At 41.3% G+C, this 24,143-nt stretch overlaps 1 protein-coding gene across 2 annotated transcripts in view; it reads right to left on the bottom strand.

Annotated features, from left to right (window-relative positions):
• The window catches only part of FBXO25 (F-box protein 25), a 63,292-nt gene that overhangs the window by 7,516 nt on the left and 31,633 nt on the right, over nucleotides 1–24,143 (bottom strand). For both annotated transcript variants that reach the window (XM_084623452.1, XM_084623453.1), the window contains exons 6-9: nucleotides 15,062–15,155; nucleotides 14,069–14,253; nucleotides 11,138–11,320; nucleotides 8,589–8,732 (exon numbers count right to left, since the gene is read on the bottom strand). In XM_084623452.1, coding sequence (XP_084479578.1) covers nucleotides 8,589–8,732; nucleotides 11,138–11,320; nucleotides 14,069–14,253; nucleotides 15,062–15,155 — 606 coding nt within the window. The remainder of the gene's footprint in view (nucleotides 1–8,588; nucleotides 8,733–11,137; nucleotides 11,321–14,068; nucleotides 14,254–15,061; nucleotides 15,156–24,143) is intronic.

Raw genomic sequence — 24,143 nt, 5'->3', positions numbered from 1 at the left:
ATTACTAGAACTGAATGACTGAAAAACTGAAAAGTGAGAATTTTCTTTACTGTCTGTGTGTGTGTGTGTCACTGTTTCCATGTATAGTCAGCTATTCTCCTTTTTGTGTGAGTTTTTCACATAACAGGAGATAAAACAACTTTTTTGTTTTACGATAGGAAAACAACTGTAAAACAAAAACAAAAAAGAGCAAAGGGTCCAAAATTACTTTGAACTTTTAAAAAAATGACCAGATTTTGAATTATTGGTATCCAATTAAGAAAACATCTTCCTTTATTTTCTTCATAGTATGTACTGATAATACATAATTTAACAAACTCTTATCAGTTCCCCTCTGCCCCCACAAAATTTAAAGTAACTAGCTAGCATTTTTCCTTTAAAAAAATAAAACACATGGAAATTTTAAAGTTCCAGAATAAATCAAACATTTAGAAAACGTGTCCAAAAGCATTGTAAAGGATCAATTTTCAGTTTGGAAAAAATAGGTGTTAATTACAGATACTATAATGATATTAGCCAACCACTGTACTGTATGCAATTTATTGACACCAAGTTAAAACCATGTACCACACTGATCCCTAACAGAGAGTTTGTCACAACTTGGGTTACTACCATTAATATATTTAAACTGGTATACCTCTTTTTCCAGTTAAGATAGCTGTTTCCAAAGAGCACAAAGTCTCATCAGAGATGACAAGACCAAAAGTTTCATTTCCCTTGGTTGATTTCTCTTTTTTTGCTTAAAAAGCTTGTGAAAGGGTCTGAGCAAGAAGGCAATTCAGGCTCCATGCTGATCAAGCCTTTGGCAGGCATCTCTGCCAACAAGGGTGCCACTTATAGTGTAGAAATCATCCATTTAATATGAAGTAACACCACTAATTATTTCAGCACTATCAAACATTTGTCAGATGGTATTGATGTGGTTCACATTCCAATGCTGTAGAGGAGATAAACCTCCATATCTTATCACTAATCCCAAAAGACATCCATGCTTATTCTACACCAGAAATCATAATCCTATCTGATATCATGATCAGTTGCTATGGAGGTGATTATGGTGTCACAAAGATTACTAAATTTGCATTTGGAGAAATGTGTTTATTAACTCTGCAGCCATACCACTTCTACTAGATCCCTCAAGTCAGCAGGATCAGGCATGGTCACAGTACTGGAATGAGAAAAGGAGGAACTGTGGCATCTTAGAGACTAACAAATTTATTTTAACAAATTTGTTCTGAGTACTGGAATGGTAATTCAGTCTTCTTAGTGTATGTGCAACATGAATCTTGGTCACGTGTCACCTGAGGCACCACCGAATTTGGTCCTCTGGTTGGATCATTAGCTTCCCCTGCTTGGGCTGCATACTGACCGGGTCCACCTGGTCATACCAAATGGACTGAAGGTGAAAAATCCATTGCTATCTACATATTGCACAGATCACAGTGAGAGATTATGCCACACACTATCAAAGAAACTGAGGAAGCACCTGATCAGCATCCTATACAGCAAACAGGAAAACGTCAAAAAAGAGCTCTCCAACCTTCCATACGAACGGACTTTACTAAAATAAGACAGGAGATCTACATTACATGCTTCACCTCTCTACAAAGGAAAAAGGACTGTAAGCTGTCTAAAATCCTACCTGCCAGATGGGGCCACAACAGTGGTACCCCAACTCACCCAGCAATATCGTCAATCTACCCAGCTACACACTCAGCCCAGAAGAAAAGTCTGTCCTATCTCGGGACTCTCTTTCTGCCCCGCCACCCCCACAAACATGATATAGTTCTGCGGTGATCTGGAAGCCTACTTTCGCCATCTCCGACTCAAAGAATACTTTCAAGGTAACACTGAACAGCACACTGATATACAGATACCCTCCCATCAACAGCACAAAAAGAACTCCACATGGACTCCTCCTGAGGGTCGAAATGACAGTCTGGACCTATACATAGGATGCTTCTGCTGACGTGCACAGGCAGAAGTTGTGGAAAAAACAACATCGCTTGCCTCATAACTTAAGTCGTGCAGAACGCAATGCCATCCACAGCCTCAGAAACAACCCTGACATTATAATCAGAGGCTGATAAAGGAGGTGCTATTGTCATCATGAACAGGTCTGACTACCAAAAGGAGGCTGCCAGACAACTCTCCAATACCAAATTCTACAGGCCGCTTTCCTCAGATCCCATGGAGGAATACACTAAGAAACCACACCATCTACTCAGGACACTCCCTACACTAACACAGGAACAAATCAACATACCCTTAGATCCCCAACCAGGGTTATTCTATCTACTACCCAAGATCCACAAACCCGGAAATCCTGGACACCCCGTCATCTCAGACATTGGCACTCTCACTGAAGGACTGTCCGGATATGTGGACTGTCTACTCAAACCCTACGCCACCAGCACTCCCAGCTATCTCCGTGACACCACTGATTTCCTGAGAAAACGACAATGCATTTGTAGTTAGTCTCTAAGTACTCCTTTTCTTTTTACAATGCATTGGTGATCTTCCAGAAAACACCATCCTAGCCACCATGGATGTAAAAGCTCTCTACACAAACATACCACACACAGATGGAATACAAGCTGCCAAGAACAGTATCCCTTATGATGCCACAGCACAACTGGTTGCTGAGCTCTGTAACTTTATCCTCACACACAATGATTTCAAATTTGGTGACAAAATATACCTCCAGACCAGTGGCATTCATTATGGGCACCCGCATAGCCCCACAATATGCCAATACTTTTATGGCTGACCTGGAACAACGCTTCCTCAGCTCTCGTCCACTCACGCCCCTTCTCTACCTATGCTACATTGCTGACATCTTCATCATCTAGACCCAGGGGAAGGAAACCCTGGAAGAATTCCCCCATGATTTCAATAGGTTCCACCCCACCATCAACCTCAGCCTGGACCAATCTACACGGAAGGTCCACGGTGCAAATAAGTGACTGTCACGTACCACCACCCTATACCGAAAACCCACCGACTGCTATGCCTACCTTCATGCCTCCAGCTTCCATCCTGGACACACCACACGATCCATTGTCTACAGCCAGGTGCTGAGGTACAACCGCATTTGCTCCAACCCCTCAGACAGAGACCAACACTTACAAGATCTTCACTAAGCATTCTCAAAACTACGATACCCATATGAGGAAATAAGGAAACAGATCAACAGAGCCAGATGTGTACCCAGTAGCCTCCTGCTGCAAGACAAGCCCAAGAAAGAAACCAACAGAACTCCCCTGGCCATCACGTACAGTCCTCATCTAAAACCTCTCCAACGCATCATCAGTGATCTACAACCCATCCTGGACAACGATCCCTCAGTTTCACAGGCCTTGGGAGGCAGGCCAGTCCTGGCCCACAGACAACCCGCCAACCTGAAGCATATTCTCACCAGCAACTACACACCGCACCATAGTAACTCTAACTCAGGAACCAATCCATGCAACAAACCTCGATGCCAACTTTGTCCACGTATCTACACCAGCGACACCATCACAGGACCTAGCCAGATCAGCCACACCATCACTGATTCATTCACCTGCATGTCCACCAATGTAATCTATGCCATCATGTGCCAGCAATGCCCCTCTGCTATGTACATCGACCAAACTGGACAGTCCCTACGTAAAAGGATAAATGGACACAAATCAGATATTAGGAATGGCAATATACAAAAACCTGTAGGAGAACACTTCAACCTCCCTGGACACACAGTAGCAGATTTAAAGGTAGCCATCCTGCAGCAAAAAACCTTCAGGACCAGACTTCAAAGAGAAACTGCTGAGCTTCAGTTCATTTGCAAATTTGACATCATCAGCTCAGGATTAAACAGAGACTGTGAATGGCTAACCAACTGCAAAAGCAGTTTCTCCTTCCTCCCTCCTTCTCTTCACCTCAACTGCTAGAAGCTGGCCTCATCCTCCCTCGTTATCCCTAGCCTGATTCTTGCTTGCATATTTATAGCTGCCTCTGGAAATTTCCACTATATGCATCCGACGAAATGAGTATTCACCCACGAAAGCTTATGCTCCAATACGTCTGTTAGTCTATAAGGTGCCACAGGACTCTTTGCCACTTTTACAGATCCAGACTAACACAGCTACCCCTCTGATTCTGACCGGGAGTGTGACATGAATGCTGATCCATGCTCCCTGGTAATTCAGTAAGTTGCCCTCTTCTCTCAGGTTTAGTGCTGAACCAATAACGCACAACAAAGTTTTGAAGGTTTGTGTGTGTGTGTTCTGCTACAGCTACCATCTTTTGGATGATTTAAACCAGAGATTCTGAGTCACTAACAGTCATACTACACTTCCTACAAGAAAAAAGTATTAGCTTGGTTGGAGGAGTTATTAAAAAGGTGCACAATACACAGAAGACACTCAACTTTACAGCACCTTCATATCAGAGACAAACAGCACATTTTCCCAGTGTCCCAAGAGCTCAGCTGACATCAGCAACTGGAGGAAATGCAGCTGGCTGAAGCGGAATCCTGAAAATACTGAAATGATGCTGGTGGAATGACAGAAACACTCCAAAAAATTCACTATTTTTATATCACCATCTTCCTTTGAGGGCATTTGCTTTCAGATAGTTGTAGTTCATAGCCTCAGTGGCCACTGGGCCTGTGGAGGCCAAAACTGCCACTGCTGCAAAAACATCCTTCTTCATTCATAGCTGGTGGGAAACCTATTCAGATTTAGCCACGGTGTCCAATCATAGAATCACAGAGTATCAGGGTTGGAAGGGACCTCAGGAGGTCATCTAGTCCAACCCCCTGCTCAAAGCAGGACCAATCCCCAATTAAATCATCCCAGCCAGGGCTTAGTCAAGCCTGACCTTAAAAACTTCAAAGGAAGGAGGTTCTACCACCTCCCTAGGTAATGCATTCCAGTGTTTCATCACCCTCCTAGTGAAAAAGTTTTTCCTAATATCCAACCTAAACCTCCCCCACTGCAACTTGAGACCATTACTCCTTGTCCTGTCCTCTTCTACCACTGAGAATAGTCTAGAACCATCCTCTCTGGAACCACCTCTCAGGTAGTTGAAAGCAGCTATCAAATCCCCCCTCATTCTTCTCTTCTGCAGACTAAACAATCCCAGTTCCCTCAGCCTCTCCTCATAAGTCATGTGTTCCAGACCCCTAATCATTTTTGTTGCCCTTCACTGGACTCTCTCCAATTTATCCACATCCTTCTTGAAGTGTGGGGCCCAAAACTGGACACAGTACTCCAGATGAGGCCTCACCAATGTCAAATAGAGGGGGACGATCACGTCCCTCAATCTGCTCGCTATGCCCCTACTTATACATCCCAAAATGCCATTGGCCTTCTTGGCAGCAAGGGCACACTGCTGACTCATATCCAGCTTCTCGTCCACTGTCACCCCTAGGTCCTTTTCCGCAGAATTGCTGCCTAGCCATTCGGTCCCTAGTCTGTAGCTGTGCATTGGGTTCTTCCGTCCTAAGTGCAGGACCCTGCACTTATCCTTATTGAACCTCATCAGATTTCTTTTGGCCCAATCCTCCAATTTGTCTAGGTCCCTCTGTATCGTATCCCTGCCCTCCAGCGTATCTACCACTCCTCCCAGTTTAGTATCATCCGCAAATTTGCTGAGAGTGCAATCCACACCACCCTCCAGATCATTTATGGAGATATTGAACAAAACCGGTCCCAGGACCGACCCCTGGGGCACTCCACTTGACACCGGCTGCCAATTAGACATGGAGCCATTGATCACTACCCGTTGAGCCCGACAATCTAGCCAACTTTCTACCCACCTTATAATGCATTCATCCAGCCCATACTTCTTTAACTTGCTGACAAGAATACTGTGGGAGACCGTGTCAAAAGCTTTGCTAAAGTCAAGAAACAATACATCCACTGCTTTCCCTTCATCCACAGAACCAGTAATCTCATCATAGAAGGCGATTAGATTAGTCAGGCATGACCTTCCCTTGGTGAATCCATGCTGACTGTTCCTGATCACTTTCCTCTCATGTAAGTGCTTCAGGATTGATTCCTTGAGGACCTGCTCCATGATTTTTCCAGGGACTGAGGTGAGGCTGACTGGCCTGTAGTTCCCAGGATCCTCCTTCTTCCCTTTTTTAAAGATTGGCACTACATTAGCCTTTTTCCAGTCATCTGGGACTTCCCCCGTTCGCCACAAGTTTTCAAAGATAATGGCCAATGGCTCGCAATCACAGCCGCCAATTCCTTTAGCACTCTCGGATGCAACTCGTCCGGCCCCATGGACTTGTGCATGTCCAGCTTTTCTAAATAGTCCCTAACCACCTTTTTCTCCACAGAGGGCTGGCCATCTACTCCCCATGTTGTGATGCCCAGCGCAGCAGTCTGGGAGCTGTCCTTGTTAGTGAAGACAGAGGCAAAGAAAGCATTGAGCACATTAGCTTTTTCCACATCCTCTGTCACTAGGTTGCCTCCCTCATTCAGTAAGGGGCCCACACTTTCCTTGGCTTTCTTCTTGTTGCCAACATACCTAAAGAAACCCTTCTTGTTACTCTTGACATCTCTTGCTAGCTGCAGCTCCAGGTGCGATTTGGCCCTCCTGATTTCATTCCTACATGCCCGAGCAATATTTTTATACTCTTCCCTGGTCATATGTCCAACCTTCCACTTCTTGTAAGCTTCTTTTTTATGCTTAAGATGCGCTAGGATTTCACCGTTAAGCCAAGCTGGTCGCCTGCCATATTTACTATTCTTTCGACTCATCGGGATGGTTTGTCCCTGTAACCTCAAAAGGGATTCCTTGAAATACAGCCAGCTCTCCTGGACTCCTTTCCCCTTCATGTTAGTCCCCCAGGGGATCCTACCCATGATTGGCATGTTCATCACCTCGAAGCTTGACTATTGTAATCCTCTGCACCCAAGTCCAAAACCCATCAAATAAAAAAGCTACTACTGGTTCAGAACACCTTAACCTCTGTGCTCAGCCACAATGGTTGCTCAGTGCTCTGCCTCCTGCTCTTGCTCCCCTTGGATTCAAGGTTTTCATCCACTGCTTCAAATTTCTTGATGTGGCTCCAGACTCTTAGGAATACCACGAATTTGGACTTTCCCAGCATTAAATGCACTACACTGTGAAGCACAACAGTAGCAAACATCTGAACGGAGGCAAAATGTCAAACAGTATCCAGTTATCCCCTTACACAGGAATACCCCAGCAACAAAAGCCTTTAGAAATTAGAAAGAGAACTAGTATACACAAGAATTGAAAAACCCAACTCTCTCATAACTGCATAGTCATGTAACCATCGACATTTTATCAAGGGAAAACTGTCTCCTACTGACTAGGTAGCAAGTTAAAGGTCAGTCTCTACTGCAATGGACAACTTTTATTCCCTAGCAAACCTTTATCAGAAGTGAAAGAACTATACATCAATAGTTTGTCCAGACTTTTTTAAAGCAGACGCCTATACTGACTGCATGTTTTTGTACTGCTGATGTAATTATTAAGGTCTGCAGGTACAGACAAGATAACAAGGATATTCACATTCAGTCAGAATGACATGATTCATACATTGCTATTGGCATAGATGCTATTACTCCTCACTGGACAAATTACAAAGTCATGCAGAGGACCCATAGTCACACAGGAAGAATTATCTTCTTTGGGAGGAGAGGGAGGAAAGAGCAGAAAATAAATCTTACACAGTCTTGCTTTCATGTAAATGTCTTTAGAATTTCAGAATAATGGAAAAACAACAAAATATAATGTATAAAAGCAAAATGATTTCTCAGGAGAAGATTTTTCAAGGTTTCCAAGCAACTCTTGCTTCTTATTTTCCATTTAAAATCATAATCTACTGTAGTCTTTGGGCTGCAAATTGAAGTTAGTCAGAAAGAGGCATCTAATCCACTTTTCCAGCCATCAAATGTTAAACCAAAATGGGATTATTATGACTTCAGGTGAGAGTTAAGAAACAGATTACCCAAGATCCTCCTTCAAGGCCAAATATACTTACTACCAAACAGCAAGATAAGGGAAACGCAAAATGTATGTTTAGAAAGATCATTTCTAACAAGTTCTTCAATGCTTTTCACAAGACACAGCTGGTTACTAAATCATGTAAAATATTACATCACTGCTGTGGAAATACTGTGGTAAAATGTTTTTTCTATTGATCCTTTTTATTGGCTGCCATAATGTTGAAGCTAGTCCTCTGCCTGCTTCCCCCACATCCCTGCGCATTAGTGCATTACAGCTGTGTAACAAAAAGGCCGCTAGAAGGTAGGGAGTAACACTCTAATCATCTTTCTTTCTAAAAACACAGAGTATCAATTTCTGGTACAGATTTTAAAACTATAAATAGCACAGAATTGAACTTTTGATTTCTCATTTTGGCTGGAAACCTCTTTTGGAACAACACACCAACCTATGTAGGTGTGACCACTTTACTTAGTTTGATTTACGGCCCAATTACTTTTCACCTGAGATGGCACACAATTATACAACACTAACATTTCCCCAGTCAACGATATTTTTTTCAGTAGCTAACTCTCAAAGTATTTTCTAATATTAAATTATACATTTCCAGTTCTTACCTTCCAAAACAGAATACTACAATGTCGACAAAAATGTAATGTGTCCCCATATTGTTCCTTTATTGGATAACATTTCTGAAGTGCAAAGTACATCAGCTTCCAGTCAATGTGACCTTTTTCCGACAGGATCAAATGCCTACAGAACTGAACATAAAATTAATATTTTAATTTAAATTGTTAGCAGAAAGTAATCAAGCCAATCAAAGGCTGAAGTATAAAAGAATAGTTCAAGATAAATTATTTTATAAATGGGGCTCTCTCAGACTAATATTCTGACTCATATACACAACTTCATGGAGTGTCAACTTGAAACTCTGAAGCACAGTTTTAGAGACCCATCCATATAAAGGTGATTTATACCATATTCTAGCCTGTACCCCTCTAAATATTTGAGGCCTTCCCAAGCCAACTAAGTTAGGTAGATCAATACAAAACAGAAACTACAGATTTGTTAAGCTATGCTGGGCCATACTCATCATTGGGGCAACTCCATTGACTTGAAAGAGCCAAGTTAATAATTCTCTTGTTGCATATGAGTACTATTTTAAGAGTTATATAGAAAAAAATTGCACTGAATATTTTCTTCACTTATAAACTGATGAAAGATGATCATGTATTACAACTAGTGGCTTATTGTAAGGACTGTAGCTGTAAAATACTCCCCTGTAAAGTACAGGCAAAGCAACCAAGGCTTTAGACTTTATAAATGTAGTCTTAGGCTACATATTTTTCACAATTAAGGCCTTTTACACAATTATTAGAAACTTAAATAATTCTTTTCTTTTAATTTTAAATAAATGCATGTTAGTCTTACTTGCACATGCTTTGTATATCTTTTTTGGAAGCATGGGACATTGAAGCACATGGATAGATGTACTGCCTAATTTTTCCAAGCAACAGTGCAAGAATCCTTCAGATCAATGTGGTTGCTACTGGTGAAGGTTAAGGTCTTACTGCTGCTTGTAAAGTGACACATTTTTAACATGAGGCAAATTACAGTTAAATAGCTGCCCAAAACCCCTACAGATTCAGTTAGGTTATTAGTCCACTTAAAAGCTGCTTGGAAACTACATGTTAGAGTTCAGAGAGACTTTTTTTTACAGAAGTATTTTTACACGAGTATTTAGAGATCCTGTATCTGACATGCTACACTGATGTGCTGGAGTGATTTTTATTTCTTATATAATCTTAAGATAACAGATTCCTCTCCAGCCATTGTGATCGTTGTTCAAAATCCTTCTCCTCTTCCCGTCCTCAAAATTCCCTGTCTTTGTACATCAAATTCAAAATGCTCAACCCCACCCTGCCTACTTCTTCCTATGCCTGCTCCCATGGCCTACATTTACCCCTCCTGAGCTCTCCTTTGGAGTACTACTTCTGTTCCCCTGCCTTTGCATCTTTTGCCAAGGTGCCATGTCAGTTTGAGACTCCTTCCATCCCTCTCTTGTGAAACAATCACCATTTATTTATTAGTTAAGATCCATTTTGAGCTCAGTGGTATACAGTCAATCGCAGCTCCCACTAGCCGCGGTTCGCTGTTCCAGGCCAATGGGGGCTGCGGGAAGCGGTGTGGGCCAAGGGATGTGCTGGCCGCTGCTTCCTGCAGCTCCCATTAGCCCAGAACAGCAAACCGTGGTCAGTGGGATCTGCGATCGGCTGAACCTGTGTACACGGGAAGTAAACAAATCATCCCAGCCTGTCAGCAGATTTCCCTGAGGGGCCCGGTGCCAAAGGTTACCGATCCCTGTTCTACACTATTCTCCTCTTTGACTATTAGGAGTGGAAGGAGGGTCAATTTTTCTAAGTTTAGTCTAAGGCCTTAGAGTTCATACAATGTAACAGGAAGAGGCTATTCTGACTCACTTCCAACCAGTACTGGATTTTCTTTGACAGTTGTTTGGAAAGCAGCTCAGACTCTTAGCCTTGTGTGTTAAAGGGCAATGGTGTATGTGTACACATATACACACACACCCCGCTAGTGGGAGTTTAAAGAATGGGTAGGTTGAAGTCCAGATGGTCATGAACATCAATGTTATCAGGTAAACTCTGAGACTAATAAATGCGTGGTAAAAGTTACTTGTATGCAAGAAAATCTGCTCATAATAGTCTAGGTAGAGAAATATAATCTAGAAGATCATGACTGACTGTTCAGACTTGTATAATTTATGAAAAATCTTTGCTTGAAACACCTACTACCTTGGAATCTAAAATGCATATACTAAAGCTTTAAAAGTCCAATCTGCCACAGTTGGCAGGAATTATGGGAAATATGGAGGAAAAAAAGCTTAGTGTAGACATTGCCTCCACTGCCCTCCCCTCCACTGCACGGGAAACATCCGGATAGAGTCTCTTGGGTTGATGTACAGAGCACATTTCTCACAGAAATCAATGGGAACTGAGGGTAGACACCGCCTCTAAAAAAACATCACTTTCCCGTTACCCACATTGCTATGGTTCAATGTGAAAGCAAGGGCAAAGTCACTCAGGAATTCATACTGAGATCATCAGTATCAGATTTAACACACACACACACAACTCTCTCTCGTTACCTGTTTTTCTGCAAAATGGTACTGGCAAAGTTTTTTCCATAACTGCCTGTCTTCGCTGAGCATGTACAGTGTTGGGGTCACTTGACCTAGGGTAATAATGTCCCAGCCATCTGAGAACCTGTATAAAATGTTATTCAGCATATGCAGAGGAAGATCGCTGAGCGTGAGACCATTGTTGACTTGCTGAAAAAAAAGAGTTAACTTTTAACTGCATGGAGTTGTTAGTATAACATAAGAAGGGTTTTCAATTTTAGGTTTAAACCAATATAGCTACCTCAGTTATTTTTATTTCACTTTTTAAAATTTTATATATTTTATAATTATATGTATGTACGTGTGTTTCCCTGAAAAAATATGGACCTGTTTTGGTTTTTTTTGCCAGTTTGATATTTTGATCATTTGGTTTTCAACGTTTGTTAGATTATTCTGCAAGTTTGTTATTGAAAATTAAATATCTCAAGGAACAGAAGTTGAATAAAGTGGTTTTGCAGCTCTTAGTTTTTCTGGTGTTAAGTGAATGAAAATTCTTAGAACGTAAAGTTATGCTTTGGATGAAAAAGCTTTGGAAATTAAAAGCAAAAAAATAAAAATAAAAATAAAAAAACCAAAATATGCAGTCTGAAAATTAGTTAAAAGTTGCATACAACACCAACTTTCAGAAAAATGCACACTCTAAAAACTTTAGTTAAAGAGTCAGAGAAACCACTGTTAAAATTAAGCACTGAAGTTTATGTCAATTACTCAACAGATGTGCAATACATAGCTATGGAATGTAAAAGTCAGAGGGAAGAGAGTAGGACAAATCCCACCTCTGCAGAGCCTCCCAACAGATGAAATAGTGATTCTGCCACACTGATAGGAGAGCAAATATAGAGTGGGTGACCCAAGGGAGTATGTATACCTGACCAGAGTCCTCTTCTATGGGGTCTCTGTGCAGCAGCACCTAGGGTGGGGATTAGAGAGGTTCTCTTCCTTGCAGCAGGGGCATGGGAGATGTAAAAAGTACCTCTCCCTTTCCTCTACTTGAACCTAATGAAAGGGGGCTGGGCACAACAAGAGACATGGTTAGGGACTATATAGAGCTAGCACTGCTGTCAGTGTTTTGTGCAAGGGATGACAGTGACCCCACCTAGTGGGCCTGACCAGATGCAAAGGGAACATATGCAATCTTATTACAACAGCTGCACCCCCTAGGGTAGCTGGGTCCAATAGACAGCTCTAGCTTAATGCCACAATTTAGTTCATTACACTCATTAGTCTTGCTTATAGAATATACTTTCTGTAGTGACATCTTGTGTATAGTTTTTGAGAGATCATCATGCTCAGGCACCTGTGAACATAATAACTCCAATCTTGCATTTGTAATACATAACTAAAGAAAAATCACTCAGTGGAAGTTACTGACATAAAATAAAGGAAACAACAAGTCAAGCACCTGTTATCCGTCAAGCAAGGATGGTGTTTTAGTTTGTTGGCCACGTGACAAATATCTTCAAGGCTGAATTTCCTTTTTTTTTTTTTTTTTGTGATCTATCTTCTATTTCAAAATTTGTTGTGATTTATTCAGGGCAGAATGATAAAGTAACAAGACAGAGGGATGTGTTGGCTGCTGCTTCCTGCAGCCCCCATTGGCCTGGAACAGCGAACCGTGGCCAGTGGGAGCTGCAATCAGCCGAACCTGCGGACATTGCAGGTACACAAACCGTCCTGGCCCGCCAGCGGATTTCCCTGATAGGCCGCATACCAAAGATTGCTGATCCCTGTTCTAGGTGCTTAGCCAGTGACTTCTACCAGTTTGGTGGTTACTTTCTTTAAAACTTCACTAGCAAATGTGTGCTGTTAAATATTATTTATTTAAATGATTTAAAGAGATTATAATAAATGTAGATCTTAACATATGTAGTCTCTTTCAAATTTAGTTTTAAACAGGTTTATTTTTAAAAAGAAAAATGTATTCAATTTAAATCCCATTTAAACCAAAACAATGTGATTTAAGTTAAAAAAAAAGATTTTTTAAATAAATGTGTATCCCCCATGATTATCACATAGACCCTTAGAAACTTCAGACATCTTATTTTCAAAAATTGCCATTGTAAATGCTTAAAGTGATGGACACAGCATTGGGGTGGGTAGTGGAACTGGGTGAGATGGGGGGCTAGTACTCCACCCCTAAGTAAGCTTGCACACACCTGAGGGAGGAGCGGACTGGCGGAGGCAAGAGCCCGGAAGCAGAGAGAAACACCTGGGACTCTCCTTCCTAGCCTGCAGCTGACTGCCCTTCCTCCTACTCCCCTCACCAAGTCTCAGTACCTCCCTTCGCTTCCTCTCCTAACCCTCTGTCACCCCCTACAGTATGCTAAAAAAAAAAAGCTGTGACCCAGGTCCAAACTTTTAAAGCTTCCAGAAGTCCATAAGTTACCTAGTTTCATAGAAAAAAACCCTGTTGGATTGCAAAGCTTTGGAATCGCTACTTCAATGCTTTAGTCATGTTTTTTTGGTCCCTCTCTAATCTTGGATTTCAGGTCTGTCTCTCCTTAGTAAGGTACAGTTATCGTATGTCTCTGACCAGTGAATAATTATCTCTAAATAGTCAGATTAAGGTCGACAGCGAGCTATCCGTTTTGAAACTTATGGTTGGGCTATCAGAAAATCAAGTCTGTGAACATCCGTCAGGAGTCAGTTAATGCATGTTGCTAAAATTACTGTTGTGCTTTTCACAAAAAAAGGATATTAAAATACTTAGTGAGTGTGAAAAAAATTAACTTTAATTTTATATCTTTATGTCATCATTTGTGCTGAATAACTAATGAAGTCAAGTAAAAGTGGCTTTAGACATATTTAAAACTTTGCTTGTACACAGATTAAAAGCCAGTATTCAAAGCACCTTCTCCCTCTTTACCTCATATTTCTGATTTAACAAATTTAATATACCTTGTTCATCTGAAGATTTTTTAGCTGTTGTTGCCATGTAAGGATAGTTTCTAACCGGCAAATCCAAATATTGATGTTCCCCACCAACACAGATTTCCCTACTCCCCTAATCAGTATACAGAGAGTAGAACTCAGATCCTGAAGAAGATCTTTGATTAAGCGTGGATTGTGTTGGTCTTCCAAAACTGGAAAAGAAAAATAAGAGGTACTCTTTTGATTTGTTACCATTAACCCAAGTTATTGACATTTCCCTATCTGAACTAACTCAAACTGCAGCTGAGCAGTGGTTTCACTTCCAAACTAAATGTCCTGATCCCACAATGGAATTTGCCCTGGCAGGTCCCACAGATGCAGGATTGATGCTTAAGACAATACTGCTATCAAGGCATCAGTGCAACACTTTGTGCCATGCGTTAATAAAATTAATGCTGCATCTTAGTTTTTCAAGTGGATTTCCTATTTTCAGTAGATAGTATTAAATGTCTTCCAAATACAATGGTCACCTTTAAAAAAACCCAACATTTTCCAACATTAATATGCAAGAGCCCAGTTTTCTCATTATACACACCGGGAATAATTGCAGTTTCTTGCATACCTCTGTTGGGTAACTTGGCAAATTTGGACTAAAATGTTTTAGTTCATCATGTAAAGGAATTTTTAAAAAAAGACATACACAGGTATTCATGTTAATAAAAACAGGAATAATTTTGTTCAGAACTAAGAAATTTTAGATTTGACAAAGAGTACAGAATAGTAAAAGAGAAACCATGAACTTCTGACTGTGAAGGATAATCTCTGATTTCACTTTATACATTTGTTTTGAATGATATTCTTCAATGTTAAGAAACTGGTTAAAAAGTATATTAGATTTCCACTAATTAAATATGCCATTACCTTTGTTTTGTGACATAAAGCAGTACATATAAAAATAATGAAACTAACTGAAAGGTCAGAAAAAGTAACTCAGTCAATGCTAATGAACCACGAACATACCCTTTCGTACAATTTTGTCCAAAATATTGAAGTAGTTCTTCTGTGCTGCACCACTCAGTGAGGTTAGCTGAGATTTTGCAATTAACTGCAACAACTAAATCAGAAAAAATTAACATTAGAAAGAAGGACTATAAAAATCACGCATGCTTTAAATAGATATTCTTCTATGAAAGACTGTAGCATCACAGTTTTGGCTTATGAAAACATTAGTAGCTACAGTTCTAGGGAGAGAAAAAAGGATATAAATTAAAGAAAACTGAAAGTGTACATAAGGTTCCATTATTTAAATAACCTTCCATTAGTAACTCATATTGAGACATACATTTTCAGTGTACTGTACAAATATTAATTATATTTCTGAGGTTACTACCAAATAGACTTCAAAAAAAATCCACAGTAAGATTAGTAAAATATAGTTACATTTCTTGCTGCTCCTGGGGTAATTCCTCTCTTCACCTCAGTTCTTAGAAAAGCTACCATGTACAAATGCAAAGGGCGCATAATTCAAAACTTGCTTTAAGCGTTAAGTTTTCTGACAGAGCATGTACACTGATGGTTATAATTTTTTCCCTTTTTAATCTTCACATTCTGATTTTGTTTTAAATTGCCGTGCCAAACTGAAAATTCCACAGCGATCAGATTGAAGGACTGACTCTAAACAAAGTTAACAGAAGCCATGTAGCTGTCTGAAAGGCGCTACTGCTGAGAATTCTCAGAAAGGGTAGCTGTGCATTTAAGAGCTTTCTGCAGCTCCATCATGGCAGTATTCAATTGCTCATGAGATAAATTACATTTGCCTAGTGAGGTCCACTGAACATCATGGAGTTGTATTACTTTAGATGGGATACATAGGCCAAAGGCATTAACATAACTCAGTCATTATCCAACATTCATAATAGTTTAAACAAGGTTCAGGATTTGGTACGCAGAGACCTCAGCCTGCATAGTACCGTAGCAAAAAAAAAAAAAAAAAAAATTAAATATCCTTTAAACTTTTTACTAAAGTTATAGAAAAGAAGGAAAAACAGTTAAAGCTTTTGAAATGTAGAGTATTACATAAGGCTTTCATTTTAACAACTTCCCTTTCTCTATAGCTGCAGAAAGCTTTCAGAAGAATAATATACCCTGTGTTTGACTGTCTTTTTTAGATGGTATCAAAGATGGCAATAACAATCCTTTCTGATAGAGCCCTGCACGGATATGTAATTTGTATCTGCATCCGATCTGTGGATATCCACATCCCCGGATGTGGAGATCTGTGAATATAAGTGGATATCTGCAGATTTGCAAAGCTGTAGTTTTTGGGAAAAGAAGTTACCTGAGATGGGCTGAAGCTGTCATTGTTGCTGTTAAAGTCTAGAGAAAGGAACAGCAAGGACAGAAGATGCAGCTTCTGCCTCTGAAATGATTCTCATTTGCAACCTCACTGCTGGAGAAACACACGTAGAGCTCACAGAGTATGTCTTCACTCTGTGAGGGATCGATTTATCGCGTCTAGTCTAGATGCGATAAATCGACCCCCCCCAAGCACTCTCCCGTCGACTCCTGTACTCCAGTGCTGTGAGAGGCGCAGGCAGAGTTGACTGGGGAGCGGCAGCAGTCGACTCACCGCGGTGAAGACACCACGGTAAGTCCATCTAAGTACGTCGACTTCAGCTACGTTATTCACGTAGCTGAAGTTGCGTAACTTAGATCGATTCCACCCCCCCAGTGTAGACCAGGGCTCAGTCTTATCACCATTGCGAGACATGCAAAACATAAACCAGCATCAGGCTCTTTAGAGTATTGCTCTTAGTTGCTCATTCCTGGTCACAGGCTTACAGCAGTATTATATATAATATACAGTCTTGGCCAGATAAACCAGACTCTTATTAGACAGAAGGAAAAAGGAGGGAAGGTAGGAAAGAGAAAAAATAAGCGGGGGGAGAAAAAGGATACATGTGGGCTGGGGGAGACAAAGTCTTACATCCCAGGTGGTGACTGAGATTCAGGCAGAGGTGGCAGTGTCATATGGGTGTCTCTCTCTAGCCTGGTCTGGATAGGACATCTCTCAGGAAGATGAAGGCCTGAGGTCCCAGGTGGCAGTGGAGGTAGCAGCCATGATGGTGAAGCTCATTCCAGTAGCCAATTTTTCTCCCAAAGTCCTTTTCTTTAAGGATCCTAAAAGGGAATGGTGGGTGGAATAGCCCATCCCCTAATTATTTTGTCCACCATTTAAGGCTCTGACACACTAGTTTTGATGCTTTCTGGTTCCACAGTTCTTTTATTCACCATGCATGATTTTAGCAGTCCTTGGTTCTGTCAGCAGGCCTTTTGTTTGTACTAATTCAGTCTGTCTCCCTTTCATATCTTTTCCCATCAACATTTGTAATAGGCTGTTGTGACATCTTATGAACTTATACCTCACTTTTTACAGTTGAACTCACACTTAGAATAAACCTGTAGGCTCAATTAGTACAGAATCTACTGCTCTTTTACCTTCCCAGACCAAACCATACTGATAATGTGAGAAAGCTCTTTCAAAGGGTCTTGTAGCATGCACAAATGTGGCCAGGCTGATGTCCAGTCTCCTCTGGAAGCTTGTTTCACAGCTAGCCACTTCACAGAGAATACTTCATCTCTGCTCTCACATATTCCATCACAGTCTTTGTAAGCTACAGGGAGACAGTAAAGGCCGCTGTCTTGGAGGTTCATGGATGGAGATGTGGACTCTGATATGTATGGGTCCTGGCTCATTGAAAGATTTGAGGATCAGGTTTTGAATGCAAAATGGTAGTCAGTATACTGACTGGAGCACGGGCATGATGCGCTCATCATGGTGCATCCTGCTCAAGAGGGAAGCTGCCACATTCCTCATGAACTGGAGGCCCCAGCATTGCTTCCACCTTCAGCCCCAGGAAAAGATAACTGCAGTAATCTGATGATGAATGGTGTGCATATAATCATATTATCACAAGTTATACAGTACTTGAATAGAAGCCAAAATGGATATGAATATTCATAAATAAATATTAATTTGAGAAATTTGCAATAATATTCTAAGAATTAAACCCCATCTCTTGAAACACAGGTGAGTCTGGTGCTGATCTAGAGCACACTGAAATGCAGATGGAGAACTTTGCTTTTGACCTTAGTGCACAGTTAGTATTTGAAGATAACAATCATAGCTACTGACTGATTTTCTCACTTCTACAAATGATGAGACTTGCTGTTATTTTCCTCCTATTTCAGCTCAAACGGTCTCCACCCCTCAGGCTAGGGAAAACTGTTGTCGGAACGGCCAGAATGCAGTTGCATGGCAGCCCACAGAATTCCCTCTAAGAAACTCTCAATGATAGGTGGGTGGTGAGAAGAAGGGTTGGAGTTGGCCTGAAAGGGGATGCAGCCAGAGATGATCAAAGTCCTTCTGCACATGAATGTCCAGCTTTTAAAAAGTCAGGAGTGATTTTTCCCCTCTGTGTTTTTTTTCTTCTTCTTTCTTTAAAGTTGTAGCCTTCCCTTGTTTTGAAGCTGAAGAGTGTGCTATCTCCTGGACAAAGAGATAGGCTGCTCTGAGCCCTTAAGCAGTATAAAGGAGCTTCAATTTGAATGCATGCAAAGGAAATCCTGGTGCAAGTGACACCATTAAAACCCATTTCCACTGAGCTCTTAGACAGTTCTGTTACAAAGAACAGAAGGCACGTCTAAAAAAAAAAATGCATTTTGTCACAATGAATATCAAATTGCATTAAAGGTAACGTAGAAAATAAGAAGTTAGGTGTTGGGGCCTACATTAATGATAAATCAGAAGTTGGAGATGGAAATGAGACAGTACAGAATTTTGATACTGGCACAAATAACTTATTTGCATAGTGAGACATCAGAACAAAAACAAAAGACTTATTCACAGCTGCAATCACTATATTAAAATGCTTTTACAGATCAGCTTTCTAGATGAGTTGATTGAATTCACACTCATCTCCTACCAATACTACAATGGGAAAACTAGGTAGTTTGCTACTCACTCTACTGATTCTCTTAATTTCTCATCAGTTTTCGGTATTCATAATAGAAGAGAATATGCATATGCATAGAATATGCATATAAAGAGCTTGTTTAGATAGACTTTTTCCTAAAGGAAAAAAGTAGAGGTTGCAATTTCCAGCACTCACAAGCTGACGTTTAACTAATGTGCACTAAGTGTGCTCAGCCATTTTAATTTCATTACTTTAAAAAGGAGATCCAAGGTCAATTCTTTCTGACTACACTGTAGTTAAGTCACGTTATGAAAGAGAACTTTTTGAACTTGGGCCTGGACAATTTCAGCAAAGCTCAATCAATCATTTTCCAGGATCTCACACTTCAAAGGTGGTATTCCCAATCCCTTGAAAAGCCGTACGTTTTATTCTATACTATAGTACCTTCCTAATTGGTGCTAATAAATGGGAAGCCCATTGCCATTTTGAAGGTGAACAAATAAAATGCATTAAAGCTTTTAAAGTACATATAAAAATACATTTTATTGTTCTGGACTATGGTGGTTGTTTTGTTACTGCATAATGTATTAAAGCATATTTTACAAATATAAGTGATGTCATAAGACTTTATTATAAAACCTCACTACAAAACTCTACTAAATACTTGCTTGAGAAGTAGGGGGAATAGACTGCTAGGTTTGCTGGGGATTTTTAGTACAGATTAGGACTGTAGTTTTTTTAATGGGGCTTACATTTATGCTCCTAAAATATTAATCTCCAGCTCCTTCTCAGAGAAGATAAGATCCTACCAAAGGGGAGATGCATTAGGTCATTAAGTAGGAGTTAAAAAAACAACAGAGATAGAGAATACCCTTCTGGCACCTAAGAAAAAGGAGATCTAATGCCACTTCATGAAACACTAACTCAATTTAGATAAAATTGAAACTGTGAGCAACTGATAATTGGGAATTATTTTATTTCAAGCAAATCCACATGAAGCCTTTGGACCTTGCTGCAGCAAATGTGCAGGCAATTTGTGGTGACCAGCTATGGAGATAAGAGAGTCAGCAAATCCTAGACCAGAACAACCACTATCTGCTGAGCTAACAGCTGACTGCTTCTTCTCTCCTTCCTTCAACACCACTGAATGCAAATCCACAAGATGTGGCAGTTTTTTAGGAATCCAAAAGCACAGAGCACAAGAACTTAAAAGATGTATTTAGGATGAGATTTTAAAACATTTTTCAGACACTCCTATAAATTCCACTGCAGAATGGTGCATATACGTGAAGGAAAATGAAACTCTAAGCTTTCCTACACAGTATGAGCTTCATAATTGGTTGACCCTTTTACAAACATTGCAGCGATTTGCAGACATCACTGACTGTTGGGGGATTCCAATGTTGTTACAATAGACCTAAGAAAGGAATGGAGTAGAACTTGCACTGTGATTTTGTTTTTATTGAGAGCCCGGAGACATCCAGAAAGGGGCTTTTACAATTTTTCAACAAAACAAGTGTCATTCCCCACACCATAAATAGGTTTGCCAACCGTCTAATCACACAAACGCAAACTCTCTTGCCTGCCCCACCCCTTCCTTGAGGCCCCACTCGTGTCCTGCCCCTTTTCTGAGGCCCCGCTCTGCTCATTCCATCCCCCCTCCCTCTGTTGCTCGCTTTCCCACACCCTCGCTCACTTTCACCGGGCTGAGGCAGGCGGTTGGGGTGTGGACTCTGGGCTGCGGCCGAGGGGTTTGGAGTATGGAAGGGGGCTCTGGGCTAAGCCTGGGGCAGGGGGTGCAAACTCTGGGAGGGAGTTTGGGTGCAGGAGGGGGCTCAGGACTGGGGCAGGGGATTGGGATGGGGGAGGTGAGCGGTGTGGGTTCTGGGACAGAGTTTGGGCGCAGGAGAAGGCTCCAGGCTGGGGTAGGGGTTCAGGAGGGGATGCGGGCTCTGGAAGGGAGTTTGGGTACAGGAGGGGCCTCCGAGGTGGGGGCTGGAGTGTGGAAGGGGATGAGGAGTCCAGGCCCCGGCCGTGTGGCACTTACCTCAGGCAGCTCCTGGTCAGTGGTACAGCCTGCCCTGGCTCCACGCTGCTCCTGGAAGCACCTGGCACATCTAGCAGTGGCTCCTAGGTGGAGGTGGGGCCAGGGGGTCTCTGTGCGCTGCCCCAGCCCTGAGCGCTGACTCCGTAGCTCCCCTTGGACAGGAACAGTGGCATCGGGATCTGTGGCAGCGACACTTGCGGGTGCGGGAAATATGTGGAGTCCCCTGTGCCTCCCAGGGGCCGCAGGGATGTGCCAGCCGCTTCCGGGAGCAGCATGGAGCCAGGGCAGCCAGGGAGCCTGCCTTAGCCCTGCTGCACTGCCAGACTTTTAGCAGCCTAAAATCTCCCGGTTTGGCTTCAGTAGCCTCCGGGATATAGAGCCTGATTCCGGGAGACTCCTGGCGAAACCAGGAGGGTTGGCAACCCTAACCATAAAGAATGGTGTCTTCCCCTTCTGGCCAAAAAAGCTTTCCTGCACATTCTGCTCACCATCCTCATGTCAGGACAAGAACTTTGCCCATATTAATTATTTTGGAAATAAAGTCTTAATTGAGAGAGTTGCAGCTCTGGCTGGAAAATGCTGTTTCTCACAGTCATCTTTTCTGATTTTATTACTGATTTTGCAACAAAAAAGCCAGATGACTGTTCTGTGTTTGTTTACACTTAGCCATAATACAGGCACCCGCACAGAGCTGAACTGGGGCCTCAGAAGAGTTACTTCGTTCCACATGGCAATGGAAGAAATTCTTGAATTATATCATACTGCTTTAACTTGACACAGCAAACAGAAGTATGTTACAAACACACTGTATAAACATAGTCAGCATTAGGTCTATTAACAACTAAATGTTACTCTTGGACAACAGAAGAAGACTGCAACATAGGAACTGTCATACTGAATCAGAACTGAGGTTCATCTAGTCCACTATTCTGTCTCCAAGAGAGGCCAACACCAGAAGCTTCAGTAGAAGATGTAAGAAATCTGCAACAGGAAGATGTGGGGTAATCTGCCCCCCTGCATTAGGTCTTTTTTTGATTTCCAATAGTTAAAAGATAGGCCTAAGCACTGAAGCATGAGGTATAATACCCCTTCCAAAATTTATCATAAAATATTACTATTTTGGATATTCTTGATATCCATATAAATATCCAACCCCATCTGAGCCTTGATAAGTTCTTGGCCTCAACAACTTCCTGTGGCTGAGAGTTCCACAACTTAATTACAGGTTATGTGAAAAAGTATTTCTTTTTATTGTTTTTTTACTTCCCCAACTCTTACCTTAATCCAATATTCCTTTGTTCTTGTGTTATGAGACAGCAAAAGCCTAGGTTTCTAATTACCATCTCTATATTATTTATTTTATATACTTTTACCTTGGGTCACAAAAGGACAGGATATCTCTGTATTCACCTGCTACACACTACTGCAATGATATTTGTACAAAATATGTGTTGTGGGGTATCATTTGAAAATTAATATCACAGTGGTCAATATCATCATTGTAAAAATATATGTAACATTGAATGCAAAGTTATGAATTCTCTCTGTGTGATGTTACTAGAATGTGTTTAAAACCAGGCGGTCTAGCCTGGGAAGAGGCAATAAACAGGTTTGTCCTAGACAAAGAAATGTGGGTTTACCTCAATTTACATATTAGCAATAAACAAAGCCATCAAGCTAAACCAGCAGGGAACATCCTGAGGCTGACCTCGGGAGATGGAGAATTAGCATGGCTCCTGCACCACAGAGAGACATAGGACGAATTCCTAGGAGACCTTCCTGACTTTCAAGACAAAAAAAGTTCTGTTGGGAATGTAAGGGACAGATAGAGACTCCATCTTTATCTTACCTCGCAGGAGAAAAAGAAACCAAGCAGTCTGTGTTCCATTTGTTGGGTCCTGGCCAGAGTGCCTGCTCAAAGAATGACTAGTGAGAAAACTACCTTGAGCAAAGTCTGTAGCTTTTTAAGGATGGTCTTAGCCATTAGAAAGCATATTTTAACTTTGGTTTGTTTGTAACCTGTTCTACCTCCAATATTTTCTACTTTGTATCACTTAACCCATGTCCTTTTGTTAATGAACTTGTTTTACTTTTAATCTAAACCAACCTAGTGCTGTATTTGAATTTAAGTGATTGTTAACTCCAGTTAAAGTGATAAGCTGTACTTTGGTCTCTTTAAAAAAGCATCAAACATTATTATTTCTCTGTGTGTTCCAGGAGAGGGCTGGACACAGTCCAGACCAGTGAGAGGTTATATAACTGCCTGCTGTGGTCTTCTGCTACGGCTCACATCCCGGACACCAATAGCCAGCTGACAAGCATGTACGTAGTTCCCTGAGTCTATGTGCTGTACAGCCCTGATGCAAGACTGACCACAGCAGCCTACTTATAACAAAACAGCTGCCCCTGGTCTTCACCAGTCTTCATTACAACTTGCAGGGTGATTCCAATGCACCCCCTGTCCCAATTTCCCCACAACCATCTGCCCTGAAACACACAGAGAAACTTTAGAGCTTTCAAGTCCACTCAGTCCTACTTCTCATTCAGCCAATCGCTAAGACAAACAAGTTTGTTTACGTTTACAGGAGATAATGTTACCCACTTCTTATTTACAATATCACCAGAAAGTGAAATCAGGCGTTCGCATGGCACTCTTGTAGCCGGCACTGCAAGTATTTATGTGCCAGATATGCTAAATATTCATATGCCCCTTCATGCTTTGGCCACCATTCTAGAGGACATGCTTTCATGCTGATGACGCTCATTAAAAAAAATAACGTGTTGATTAAATTTGTGACTGAACTCCTTGGAGGAGAATTGTCTGTCTCCGGCTCTATTTTACCTGCATTCTGTCATATAGTTCATATTATAGTAGTCTCGGATGATGACTCAGCACATGTTCATTTTAAGAACACTTTCGCTCCAGATTTGACAATATGCAAAGAAGGTACTAACGTGAGATTTCTAAAGATAGCTACATCGCTCGACCCCAGGTTTCAGAATCTGAAGTGCCTTCCAAAATCTGAGAGGGATGAGGTGTTGTCATAAATATAAAGGGAAGGGTAAACACCTTTAAATT

This window comes from Lepidochelys olivacea (genome assembly GCF_965140295.1).
Source record: "Lepidochelys olivacea isolate rLepOli2 genome assembly, chromosome: 3".
Taxonomy (NCBI): Eukaryota; Metazoa; Chordata; order Testudines; family Cheloniidae; genus Lepidochelys; species Lepidochelys olivacea.
Note: the sequence above shows the minus strand (reverse complement) of the source record. Positions and strands in the feature narration are given on the sequence as shown.